This window comes from Telmatherina bonti (genome assembly GCF_933228915.1).
Source record: "Telmatherina bonti genome assembly, chromosome: 8".
Classification (NCBI taxonomy): domain Eukaryota; kingdom Metazoa; phylum Chordata; class Actinopteri; order Atheriniformes; family Telmatherinidae; genus Telmatherina; species Telmatherina bonti.
In genome coordinates this window covers 4,096,711-4,110,851 of record NC_136626.1, presented here as the reverse complement: position 1 = coordinate 4,110,851, position 14,141 = coordinate 4,096,711, and the positions used below count along the sequence as shown (strand labels likewise).

General features: G+C 44.8%; 1 protein-coding gene across 1 annotated transcript in view; it reads right to left on the bottom strand.

Annotated features, from left to right (window-relative positions):
• Nucleotides 1-14,141, bottom strand: part of pomgnt1 (protein O-linked mannose N-acetylglucosaminyltransferase 1 (beta 1,2-)) — a 58,532-nt gene that overhangs the window by 20,389 nt on the left and 24,002 nt on the right. The window contains exons 4-14 of the mRNA XM_079245005.1: nt 13,575-13,640; nt 13,384-13,497; nt 13,195-13,312; nt 13,020-13,118; nt 11,405-11,532; nt 10,527-10,597; nt 10,338-10,413; nt 4,571-4,654; nt 4,463-4,504; nt 4,319-4,377; nt 3,118-3,190 (exon numbers count right to left, since the gene is read on the bottom strand). Of these exons, the coding sequence (XP_079101131.1) occupies nt 3,118-3,190; nt 4,319-4,377; nt 4,463-4,504; nt 4,571-4,654; nt 10,338-10,413; nt 10,527-10,597; nt 11,405-11,532; nt 13,020-13,118; nt 13,195-13,312; nt 13,384-13,497; nt 13,575-13,640 (930 nt within the window). The remainder of the gene's footprint in view (nt 1-3,117; nt 3,191-4,318; nt 4,378-4,462; nt 4,505-4,570; nt 4,655-10,337; nt 10,414-10,526; nt 10,598-11,404; nt 11,533-13,019; nt 13,119-13,194; nt 13,313-13,383; nt 13,498-13,574; nt 13,641-14,141) is intronic.

Genomic DNA, 14,141 nt, shown 5'->3' with positions numbered 1-14,141 from the left:
AGGAACGTAGCCCTGTAAACAACAAAGTCATCAGAGGAACGTAGCTCTGTAAACAACATCATCATCAGAGGAACGTAGCCCTGTAAACAACAACATCATCAGAGGAACGTAGCTCTGTAAACAACAACAACATCAGAGGAACGTAGCCCTGTAAACAACAACATCATCAGAGGAACGTAGCCCTGTAAACAACAACATCATCAGAGGAACGTAGCCCTGTAAACAACATCAGAGGAACGTAGCCCTGTAAACAACAACATCAGAGGAACGTAGACCTGTAAACAACAACATCATCAGAGGAACGTAGCTCTGTAAACAACAACATCATCAGAGGAACGTAGCCCTGTAAACAACAACGTCATCAGAGGAACGTAGCCCTGTAAACAACAACATCATCAGAGGAACGTAGCCCTGTAAACAACAACATCATCAGAGGAACGTAGCTCTGTAAACAACAACATCATCAGAGGAACGTAGCCCTGTAAACAACAACATCAGAGGAACGTAGCCCTGTAAACAACAACATCAGAGGAACGTAGCCCTGTAAACAACAACAACATCAGAGGAACGTAGCTCTGTAAACAACAACATCAGAGGAACGTAGCTCTGTAAACAACAACAACATCAGAGGAACGTAGCCCTGTAAACAATAACATCATCAGAGGAACGTAGCCCTGTAAACAACAACATCATCAGAGGAACGTAGCTCTGTAAACAACAACATCAGAGGCACGTAGCTCTGTAAACAACAACATCATCAGAGGAACGTAGCCCTGTAAACAACAACATCATCAGAGGAACGTAGCCCTGTAAACAACAACATCAGAGGAACGTAGCTCTGTAAACAACAACATCATCAGAGGAACGTAGCCCTGTAAACAACAACATCATCAGAGGAACGTAGCCCTGTAAACAACATCATCAGAGGAACGTAGCCCTGTAAACAACAACATCAGAGGAACGTAGCCCTGTAAACAACAAAGTCATCAGAGGAACGTAGCTCTGTAAACAACAACAACATCAGAGGAACGTAGCTCTGTAAACAACAACATCATCAGAGGAACGTAGCCCTGTAAACAACAACATCATCAGAGGAACGTAGCCCTGTAAACAACAACATCATCAGAGGAACGTAGCTCTGTAAACAACAACATCATCAGAGGAACGTAGCTCTGTAAACAACAACATCATCAGAGGAACGTAGCCCTGTAAACAACAACATCAGAGGAACGTAGCCCTGTAAACAACAACATCAGAGGAACGTAGACCTGTAAACAACAACATCAGAGGAACGTAGCTCTGTAAACAACAACATCAGAGGAACGTAGCCCTGTAAACAACAACATCAGAGGAACGTAGCCCTGTAAACAACAACATCATCAGAGGAACGCAGCTCTGTAAACAACAACATCAGAGGAACGTAGCTCTGTAAACAACAACATCAGAGGAATGTAGCTCTGTAAACAACAACATCATCAGAGGAACGTAGCCCTGTAAACAACAACATCATCAGAGGAACGTAGCCCTGTAAACAACAACATCAGAAGAATGTAGCTCTGTAAACAACAACATCAGAGGAACGTAGCTCTGTAAACAACATCATCAGAGGAACGCAGCTCTGTAAACAACAACAACATCAGAGGAACGTAGCTCTGTAAACAACAACATCAGAGGAACGTAGCCCTGTAAACAACAACAACATCAGAGGAACGCAGCCCTGTAAACAACAACATCAGAGGAACGTAGCTCTGTAAACAACAACATCATCAGAGGAACGTAGCCCTGTAAACAACAACATCATCAGAGGAACGTAGCCCTGTAAACAACAACATCAGAAGAATGTAGCTCTGTAAACAACATCATCATCAGAGGAACGCAGCTCTGTAAACAACAACAACATCAGAGGAACGCAGCCCTGTAAACAACAACATCAGAGGAACGTAGCTCTGTAAACAACAACAACATCAGAGGAACGTAGCCCTGTAAACAACAACATCAGAGGAACGTAGCTCTGTAAACAACAACATCATCAGAGGAACGTAGCCCTGTAAACAACAACATCATCAGAGGAACGTAGCCCTGTAAACAACAACATCAGAAGAATGTAGCTCTGTAAACAACATCATCATCAGAGGAACGCAGCTCTGTAAACAACAACAACATCAGAGGAACGCAGCCCTGTAAACAACAACATCAGAGGAACGTAGCCCTGTAAACAACAACATCAGAAGAATGTAGCTCTGTAAACAACATCATCATCAGAGGAACGCAGCTCTGTAAACAACAACAACATCAGAGGAACGCAGCCCTGTAAACAACAACATCAGAGGAACGCAGCCCTGTAAACAACAACATCAGAGGAACGCAGCTCTGTAAACAACACCACCACCACAGGAACGCAGCTCTGTAAACAACACCACCACCAGAGGAACGCAGCTCTGTAAACAACAACAACATCAGAGGAACGTAGCTCTGTAAACAACAACAACATCAGAGGAACGTAGCTCTGTAAACAACAACATCAGAGGAACGTAGCTCTGTAAACAACACCACCACCAGAGGAACGTAGCTCTGTAAACAACAACAACATCAGAGGAACGTAGCTCTGTAAACAACAACAACAGAACGCTGTTGACCTTCAACAAGGAAACATGCCAAGAAAAAAAAAGCCAAATTTAATCTGAAATAAATAATAAACAGAAAATATGTTAAAAGTTTTATAAATTTGGGTTGAAAATTTTTAAGACTTAAATAAAAAATAGGAATAATTTTCTCTGGTTTTTTTGGGGGTTTTTTTTTAAATTAAATAAATGCAAACGTCGTTTATTGTCGGATCTACTGCCTTTACTGTCAGAAGGCGTCTCAGAAACTCTACAAGTCAAATGGGATCAATCAGGAACGGTTTCCGGGTCACCTGGACCGGAACATGAAAACCCGACTCGGTCTGGTCCTTTAGAGTCCAGGAACCACAAGCAGACCTGGACCTCATCGATCTACTAGACTCTAAGGAATGAAACCACCGGCTTGTCTGGACCAGCTGGGAGGGTTTTACTGCAGCTGGGATCCAGTATCAGACCTGGTTTCAGCACGGACTGTGTGTTGGTGGGGAGGACTGACCTGGTCGTTCCAGGCTGAGATGCAGTACAGACTGTCGTCCTCGTCCAGCAGGTGGACGGTCTGACTCAGGAAACTGGCAGGAAAACAGAGACATTCGTTAACCACAGAGACCTGTGCAGACCTGTTGCTTTAACTGGACCCTGCAGGTCCACTGGGATCCAGTTTCAGGCCCAGACTGTGGAGGAGCTGCAGTTACATAAACGGTCACAGGAAGGAGAGCTGCTTCACTGAGGATCTACCGCCTCCTGGTGGTGGCTCCAGGGATGTCTGCACTGAAACCACAGCAGGAACCAATAATCCATACATGTCCTACGTCCACGTCCTGGACCAGGACCTCGACCAGGACCAGGACCGATGATGAGCAGTTTTCTCCTGGAAAACAGCTGCATAGACTCATGTTAGGCCATGAATCCAGTATCTGACTCAGAACCAGTTCTGAGGAGTTAAAAGTGGGATTTTGAATCCCAGTCTGAACCATCTTAGAGACGTTTTCGGTCATATGCAAGTCTCCAGGATCCACGAAGGACTTTCCAAAACCTTCTATGGAGGTTTCTGCCATTTGTTTTCTGTCCAGATTATCCCAGTTCAGGTCCTGCAGAAGATCCGTCCCTCCATCAGACCTGTCGAGCCCAGGTACTGGGGAGGGTCATGTGACCCCAGCTTTCCTGGCTACGTTTCCATGGAGACCAGTTCTGATGAGGCCTCAAGCCAACAGATGGATCAGATGAAAGTTAAGGTGCATCTCTCAGGTCCTGGTTCACGTCTTTGCTGGTTTTCAGATCCTGTTTTTTCCAAATCTTTTGTCCTCCACGTGTTTCTATTACCAGGCTGAAATATTCAGTTTCCGGCTTGCGGCTAACAGCTAATAGTTAGCAGCTAACGGCTAGCAGTTAACAGCTAACGGCTAACCGTTAACTGCTAACAGCTAATTGTTATACGAGACTGTCTGGTTTACATATAAAACAACTTCATGGTATTTTAATACCATGAAGTTATGACTAACCAGTGGATCTAGTTAGCAGGTGACTCAGCAAATTTCTTGTTGTAAATATTAGTTTCTGTCGACAGAAATTCTACTTATACTGCTGTGTCAGGATTTCCTCTTCGGATAGCTTTGCTGACTAACATCAATCTTTCAGCTGCAACGCAGCAAACACCCGGCCTAGTCTCAGGTGTCATCGATCACCTCGTGGGAATGTACCTGAAGAAGTCGATGGAGATGTCCAGGTCTTCCTCCAGAACGACAGCAAAGTTGGCGTCCTGATGAAACAAATAATCAAAAACGTCATCAGTGTGTGGACGGATGAAAGCAAACCCAGAACATCGGACCAAGAGAGAAACTCACAGGATGAAGGTTGAAGGTTGCAGTCAGACTCGCTTTGTAGTGCTGAAACCACAAGAGACACGTTACTGGATGGATGGATGGACAGACAGATGAACAGATGGATGTTACCTGTGAGACCCGGGCATTCTTGATGCTGATTGGCGTGTGCTGGACTCCCTTCAGGCCGAACAACTCGACGACGTCCATCGGCTCCTGAATCAACAGACGTTTCAGAGACGTCAGAATTTTTATGGAAACTTCAGAAACTCCAGAAACTTCCAGACTCAAGAGTCGCAGAACTCGCCGACCAGCCGTGCAGATTCAAGCCACGTCTGCTCGCAGTAAGATTAACTTCACAAAGTTTCAACTCTTCAAACCTGAACTCCTCATCAGTACGCCACAGTCACTGAGTTTTCTTCGCTGGAAGGTGAGGAAGACTCCGGTCTCTGGGGCTTTGCACCACAGAGATGAAGCTTTTAATAATTCAGTCATTTAATTCATCTGAGAGGAGTTCTCATTAATTCAGACCAGACAGACGGAGGTCACCTCGTTTTACCAGGAGAAAAACCATCTTTAAGTTCAACATTTTATTAACTGAACTAACTGAAGGACGTGCTGACGTTGCGGTAATGTATTGTGTCATTTCCTGTTTCCCTAGTGTGTGTCGCTGCAAATTGCTACGAGTCGTTGGGTCCTTTAACCTTTTTTTAACTTCTATATCTATTGTTAACCAACCACTCACTTTACTTCCCAAACCACTGTTTTATATATTACATTTATTTTCGGGATCTTAGGCTTTCTGTTTACTTGACTTAAACAGCTCAAGCACTTTAGCATGGCTGCTAGCTCTCTGTCTAAATTGACAACTCAGGGTTGGGACCAGGAGGCAGAATTGTAGTCCTACACACTTTTCTGCAGCTTCCCACCTGCCGCCGCCCACCCAAAACCCCATTCCGACCTTATACAACTTCCCAGCAGTAAGAATTAAACAACACAAACACACTTCTGGGGTTAATCGTGAAAACCTCATGAAAATAAAAACAATGGATCAAATAAGATCTGAAAATAAGACAATAAAGTGTGGCCTACTGAATATCAGATCCCTCCCACATAAGTCTTTATTAGTCAATGACTTGATAGGTGATCACCACATTGATTTATTCTGTCTTACGGAAACCTGGTTACAGCAAGAGGATTATGTTAGTATTAATGAAGCTACGCCAGCTAACTATTTAAACTTTCACATTCCTAGAACTACAGGCAGAGGAGGAGGTGTTGCAGCTATTTTTAAGTCAGAATTTTTAATTAATCCTAAGCACAAAACTAACTATAAATCCTTTGAATTCCTGACATTAAATTTATCTCATCCAAAATGGAATTCAGAGAAACCGCTCCTTTTAGCATTAGTGTATCGCCCACCTGGACCTTACTCCGAGTTTCTGAACGAATTCTCTGATCTCTTGTCTGAGTTAGTGCTGACTACTGATAAGGTCATTGTACTAGGTGATTTTAATATTCATGTTGACCATGAAAATGATAGTTTAAACATTTCCTTTAGTTCTATTCTAAACTCAATTGGGTTTTCACAAAATGTCCATGGAGCCACTCACTCTCATGGTCATACTCTTGATCTGGTTCTAACATCTGGTATTGAGACTGATAAGCTCAAAGTATTTCCTCAAAACCCTGTCTTGTCCGATCACTTCTTATTAACCTTTGAATTCACTTTATTTGATTACTCACTGACCAAAAATAAATTCTACTATAGTAGATGTTTATCAGACAATAATATTACAAAATTTAAACAATCAATTGAATCAATTTTTTCACATCTACCATGTGTTAGCATGACTGAGAGTCCCCCTTTAAGCTTTACTCCTGCTCAGATTGATCAACATGCTGATACTATAACAGCTTCAATGCGTACAACCTTGGATAATGTTGCTCCCCTAAAGAAGAAGAAATTAGGTAAGATTATGAAGGCTCCCTGGTTTAATTCCCAGCTTCGAGCTCTAAAACAGGCATCAAGGCGTTTGGAAAACAGATGGCGTTCATCAGGACTAGAGGAGTCTCGCTTAACCTGGAAAGAAAGTTTAATCGTATACAAAAAAGCCTTACGTACGGCAAGAACAGCTTATTATTCATCATTGATAGAGGAAAACAAAAACAACCCTCGGTTTCTTTTCAGTACTGTAGCCAGGCTTACTAGGAGCCGGAGCGCTGTGGAGCCATGTATTCCTTTCTCACTTAGTGTCAATTTTATTCCTGAAAAAATACATGAAATCATCACAGCTATTAGAGATCAAATCCACAATATTCTTCCTTCTACCTATAATGTTGAGCCTGTTGTGGTCTCCGAAGCATCCTTAGAACCAGGATCTGACTTGTGTCTAAATAGTTTCTGTCCTGTCCAACCCTCTGAATTAACTAAAATAATAGCTTCATCTAAACCATCCACCTGTATCTTAGACCCTCTCCCAACGAGCCTCTTTAAGGACATTTTCCCTTTAATTAATACATCACTACTAAATCTTATCAATATGTCTTTAGTGACAGGATATGTACCACAATCATTTAAAACTGCTGTAATCAAGCCTTTACTTAAAAAGCAATCTCTGGATCCAGAGGTGATAGCAAATTATAGACCTATATCTAACCTCCCGTTTATGTCCAAAATTCTGGAGAAAATAGTTTCAGCTCAGCTACATGCCCACCTGAGCAGAAATAATTTATGCGAGGAGTTTCAGTCAGGATTTAGAGCTCATCGTAGCACTGAGACAGCATTGGTGAAAGTTACTAATGACCTTCTTATGGCCTCAGACAAAGGACTTGTGTCCGTACTTATCTTGCTTGATCTTAGTGCTGCATTTGATACAGTCGATCATAACATTCTGTTACAAAGACTAGAACAGGTGGTTGGAATTACAGGTACAGCGTTAAGCTGGTTTAAATCATATTTATCTGATAGACTTCAGTTTGTTCATGTAAATGACAAGTCCTCCTCCCAAACTACAGTAAGTCATGGAGTTCCTCAAGGTTTTGTACTTGGACCAATACTCTTCACGCTATATATGCTCCCTTTAGGCAAAATTATTAGACAGCATGGAATAAACTTTCATTGTTATGCAGATGATACTCAACTATACTTATCCTTTAAACCAAAATTGTCTCATAGACATAAAGACTTGGATGTCTAGAAATTTTCTCCTCTTAAACTCAGATAAGACTGAAGTAATTCTCGTTGGATCTGAAAAACTCAGAGCTAAATTTTCCGGTTTTGTAATGAACCTGGATGGCATTACTTTAGCTTCCAGTGCTACAGTGAGAAACCTTGGAGTAATATTTGACCCTGACCTGTCCTTTGGCCCACATATTAAGCAGGTTACTAAAACAGCCTTCTTTCATTTACGTAATAAAGCCAAAATTAGGGACATTCTGTCTCAGAGTGATGCAGAAAAACTGGTTCACGCTTTTGTTACTTCGAGACTAGATTACTGTAACTCTCTATTACTGGGCTGTCCTAAATATGCCCTGAAAAGCCTTCAGCTGATCCAGAATTCTGCAGCCAGAGTCCTGACCAGAACCAGCAGGAGAGATCATATTTCTCCAGTTTTAGCCTCTCTTCATTGGCTGCCTGTTGAATCTAGAATAGAATTTAAAATCCTTCTCCTTACATATAAAGCCCTCCACAACCAATGGTACTAAACATTTGGTTTCACAGCTGGAACATCAGCTCAGTCATACAAGACGCCTTTCCTAACAAAGTCTCAGCTAAGAATCTCAGAATCTCAGCTAAAAGCCCATAAAAACCATCTCCATGACCACCAAACCCTGACTGGCAGCTGCAGCCAGTCAGAGGAGCAGAGAGGACACCTGCACGACTCCACCTACAGTCACAATGAACAGCCAAATCCGCCACTGATCCCGCTCTGGATTACAGAGTGGGACGTAAATTACAAAGTTTTTCACGTCACGCAAAAATAATAATTCTATTTGATTACATTCACAGCCTCTGTCACTTACTCACCTCATCCACTGTGTGTGACACAAGCATATTTATCTAGCTCGTCATGTCTCTAGAAAGTACAGAAAGGAGTGGGAATCAAACCCTGAATTAAAAACTGTCTGAAGCCGTTATTGGAGACGATACGAGGACATTCTGCCTGTATTATAAGACTGATTTCTACGCTAAACTCTGCGATTAAAAAAGAAATACACGACAACTCAAAAACGTATCCATAAAGCAAAGCCTTATAATAGTTCATTTGAAAAGTCCCCCCTAGAGCACCTATTTTCATACGTTGCATTTATTACATCATGCAAAGTCACTTTATTTTGTTTTAAAATGACATGTTTCTGCCACTGCTTTAACTGTTCAATAAATACGGTTTTGATCAATTTGCTTTGTTACAATTTCATCCTTTTGGCATAAATGTTTAAAATCAGCATATCTTAATGCAGTATGAACAATTATGTTTTAATGGAGACATACATCTTACTGATGTGATTGTATGCACGAAAGCATTCATTCAAGGCTGAGGTAAATATCGAGATATATATCATATATCGCGACAGGCCATAAAAATATCGGGATATTACTAAAAGGTCATATCGCCCAGCCCTAGATCCGACTTTTTTAAATCAGAGCCCGGTACTTTCATATTTCCTACAACGGATCCATATCCGACCACTAGAAACACACAAACATCTCAGTCTGAAATATTTTCAGTCGTTGTGTCCTTTTGCATTGCAATGGGCAGAATCTTGTCGGTTCAGAGTGTCCAACTGCTTCCTGCTGAATAAAAGCACATTGTCCTTGTTTACATCCCTAACCACCAAGCGGTGTCGCAGCCCAAGAGTTTCTCAGTGATCTGAATCTCTTGTTCATTTGAGCCAGAATAACCGCTAGCTTCAAGCTGCCTGTAGCTAAGAGCTAACCAAGCTAACAGAAGCTACCTAGCTAACGGAGGTAGTCAGGCTAAAGCTAAGGCGTGCTTTTAGCTTCAAGCTGCCTCTAAATAAGAGCTAACCAAGCTAACAGGCGGTAGGCAGGCTAAAGCTAAGGCATGCTTTTAACTTCGAGCTGCCTCTAGTTAAGAGCTAACAAAGCTAACAGAAGCTACCTAGCAAACGGAGGTAGTCAGGCTAAAGTTAAGGCGTGCTTTTAGCGTCGAGCTGCCTCTAAATAAGAGCTAACCAAGCTAACAGGAGGTAGGCAGGCTAAAGCTAAGGCATGCTTTTAACTTCGAGCTGCCTCTAGTTAAGAGCTAACAAAGCTAACAGAAGCTACCTAGCAAACGGAGGTAGTCAGGCTAAAGTTAAGGCGTGCTTTTAGCGTCGAGCTGCCTCTAAATAAGAGCTAACCAAGCTAACAGGAGGTAGGCAGGCTAAAGCTAAGGCATGCTTTTAGCTTTGAGCTGCCTGTAGCTAAGAGCTAACAAAGCTATTAGTCCGTCTTCTGCATCGGTTATGAGTGTAATTTGGTTTGTTTTCATGAGGCTTTGCAGAAAATGGAGAAAAATGGAGTGTTGAGATGTACAGCTGACAACCAGAGAAAGGAACAAAGCAGAGAAGAAGAAAAGCAACAGGAAGACGATCATACAGAAACCACCAAATAAAAAGCATCTGAAGAAGTTGAGAACATCTTCTTCTTCTTGGTTTCAAACAGCTTTCTGGTGGTGCGTTGGCGCTACCAACCGCTGTCAGAACATGGAAATGAACTCTGAACTTAGCACTGCCCCCTAGTGGATGAGCTGACTTAACAACCATGGTGATGTTGAAGACGTATGAAGACAGAGATGGATCACAGCTTCAGAAATAGATATCCATATTTATGTACATATGAGAGCAGAAACGGAGCTTAAGGGACAACTGAGAGGAGACGTAACGGTGGTACCTCGTAATATCCATCGATGAAGACAGTGATCATCTGGGGGTTGACACCATGAGCGGAAAGAAGCGACCTCAGCATCCTGAAAGCAGACCATGCTGGTGGTCAGTGATGGCGAGTTGCAGGAAGCAGGGTGCATGAAGAGCAGATGGCGTAGCACCGAGATGGACGTTTTCCTTTCCGGCGTTAACTCACCGGTATAGGTAGTTGGGTCTGTTCCCGGCAATGACGGCCACCGGGACGTTGAAGACATTATTGTTGGGAAGCTGAAAGAGGAAGCAAAGCAATAAATCCTTTTTGTTGGAGTTCTTACCTATAAACAGCCCTTAAAACTCATGGTCATTCTGGTCCACCTGTTGGTTCCGGGTTCAGGTCTTAGGGGTGTCCAGCTCTGGGCCTCAAGGGCCAGAACCCTGCAGGTTTTCCATGTTCCAACACACCTGATTAAAATAATATGTAATAAAACTTATCAGAACTTCATTGACTGTTTGATCCATTTCATGAAAGCCAGTTGTGTTGGAGCAGGAATACATGGAAAAACTGCAGGACAGATGTGATGTTTCCATGCAGACGTGACGTTTCTATGGTAACGTGACGTTTCCATGCAGACGTGACGTTTCTATGCAGATGTGACGTTTCCATGCAGACGTGACGTTTCCATGGTAACGTGACGTTTCCATGCAGACGTGAAGTTTCCATGGTAACGTGACGTTTCTATGCAGACATGACGTTTTCAGCCTCTTCATGGTTCAGTTTAGAACTACAGAAGACTGTTGGATGAAACCAAAAGAAGTCCAGCTTCCCTTCACCGTCTTCAGGTCTCCGTGGTCTGGATGACTGAGAACCTACAGGGAATTATAGATGAACTCGTCGTCTCCGTACTTTCAGAGTTTTCTATTCAAACTTAAACTTTGTATTAAACTTTTAAACTCGATTTATTGCTTTCATGCCCGACTCGCGTCAGACCAGTGGGTCGTTGTAAACTACAACGGGTCAAATAAAGGTTTAAAAAACAGAACTTTAGTTTCTACTCCCTGGAGGATCCAGCTGTGGAAGGAAAAGGAGCGTCTCACCGGGTCGGGGTTGAACTCGATGGGTGCCGGGTCTCTGCAGCTGCAGATGCTGCCGTATCCTTCCACCTTGCTGCAGAACAGCTTCCTCCTCCGGTTCAGCTCGGTGTCGGCCCAGTGACACTCGGCTTCTGGACGAGGACGACAAAGAACCACAGGACAGGTTGGAAGTACCATCGGGTCGGGCAGACGGGTCGGAGAGACAGGTCAGAAAGACGGGTCGGGTTAAACGGGTCATGAATTTGTATTATAAACAGAAATCAGCTGAAAACTTTGCAAACGTTTTTTTTAAACCCGTTTAAACACGGTCCAGTTCGGTACGTCTGATCAGACGGGTCGGGACAGACCCATTTAAACACGGTCCAGTTCGGTACGTCTGATCAGACGGGTCGGGACAAACGGGTCGGGACAGACCCGTTTAAACACGGTCCAGTTCGGTACGTCTGATCAGACGGGTCGGGACAGACCCGTTTAAACACGATCCAGTTCGGTACGTCTGATCAGACGGGTCGGGACAGACCCATTTAAACACGGTCCAGTTCGGTACGTCTGATCAGACGGGTCGGGACAAACGGGTCGGGACAGACCCGTTTAAACACGGTCCAGTTCGGTACGTCTGATCAGACGGGTCGGGACAAACGGGTCGGGACAGACCCGTTTAAACACGGTCCAGTTCGGTACGTCTGATCAGACGGGTCGGGACAAACGGGTCGGGACAGACCCATTTAAACACGGTCCAGTTCGGTACGTCTGATCAGACGGGTCGGGACAAACGGGTCGGGACAGACCCGTTTAAACACGGTCCAGTTCGGTACGTCTGATCAGACGGGTCGGGACAGACCCGTTTAAACACGATCCAGTTCGGTACGTCTGATCAGACGGGTCGGTACAAACGGGTCGGGACAGACCCATTTAAACACGGTCCAGTTCGGTACGTCTGATCAGACGGGTCGGTACAAACGGGTCGGGACAGACCCATTTAAACACGGTCCAGTTCGGTACGTCTGATCAGACGGGTCGGGACAAACGGGTCGGGACAGACCCGTTTAAACACGATCCAGTTCGGTACGTCTGATCAGACGGGTCGGTACAAACGGGTCGGGACAGACCCATTTAAACACGGTCCAGTTCGGTACGTCTGATCAGACGGGTCGGGACAAACGGGTCGGGACAGACCCGTTTAAACACGGTCCAGTTCGGTACGTCTGATCAGACGGGTCGGGACAAACGGGTCAGGACAGACCCGTTTAAACACGATCCAGTTCGGTACGTCTGATCAGACGGGTCGGTACAAACGGGTCGGGACAGACCCATTTAAACACGGTCCAGTTCGGTACGTCTGATCAGACGGGTCGGGACAAACGGGTCGGGACAGACCCGTTTAAACACGGTCCAGTTCGGTACGTCTGATCAGACGGGTCGGGACAGACCCGTTTAAACACGGTCCAGTTCGGTACGTCTGATCAGACGGGTCGGTACAAATGGGTCGGGACAGACCCGTTTAAACACGGTCCAGTTCGGTCCGATCAGACAAAGACCAAGACGGCCGACGTGTCGCAGAAACGGGACGTTGGCGGTAAACGAGTTTGTTTGATGCATAAAATGTTTCTTCTTCTACCTTCTGAGGCAGTGAGCTGGACCTCTGTCTTCAGCAGAACCGGGTCGCCCCAGGTGGACAGAGCTGGAGACTTGGAGTGCTTCTCTCCATAAACCTGACCTGGACACACGGACACACACGCTGACTGGTTTTTGATCCCGGACAGGTGTGTAAACACGGCGGACGTGTCGTCTACCTCCTTTCTTCACCACCAGCGTCCACATGTCCCTCCAGCTCAGGCCGAGGGACACCTGGCTCCCCAGACTCTTCAGCAGGTTCTTGGCGGCGTCCTTCAGGTGAAACGTCCCCTCGTCCTGCAGGACAGAACACATCCGATCAGGTGACTCAGACACAGCCACGTGATTGGCTGCAGGCGGTCACTCACCTTAATGGTGAAGATGAGAATTCTGCCCCGAGTCACCATGTTAAGGAAGAGGATCATGGCTTCGTCCTCATGGGGGGAGTAGGTATCGAAGATCCTCTTCGCCATCACATGACCCTGATACGCAGACAGACGTATTCCTGAGTTTGTCCTAACAGAACTGTAAATAAAGTTTTGGGATCAGAGATGCTCACAGTGGCCTGGTTGAGAACAATGACGTGGATTCCTCGGCCTTGTTCCCGCATGTCGTCCTCCAGAACCTGCAGACAGACAGCTCCGTTAGCGTCGCACCACATTCAGACTGTTAGCTGACCACAAACTGCCCGACAAGAAATGTTACATTACTGCTAGCTCTCACATTAGCAGCTAACACTAAGACTGTAGGCTCAAACCACAGACTGTATATAAGAGATGGGCGGAGCCTCCGTGACATCACCCGTAGGTTTCTGAAGAGCTGAATTGAAGCTCGGTGGGCGGTTCCTACCATCACCATCTTGGCAGGGGCATGCGTGTCGTCTCACCCGGAAAATACAAATATGGACAAAGAGGTGGAGCTGAGAGGGGGGGCTGTGAGCGTCATGGTGGATAATTAACATCGGGTGAACTCCGAGCTTTCTGTAGCTAAGAGCTAACCGAGCTAACCCGGAGATAACAGGCGCTAACCAGCTAACGGAGGTAAGCGGGCTAAAGCTAAGTCACGTTGTTAACTGGCTAAAAACCGCGGTTGTTCTACGTTCTTCTGGTTTGAAGTGGAAGATCGG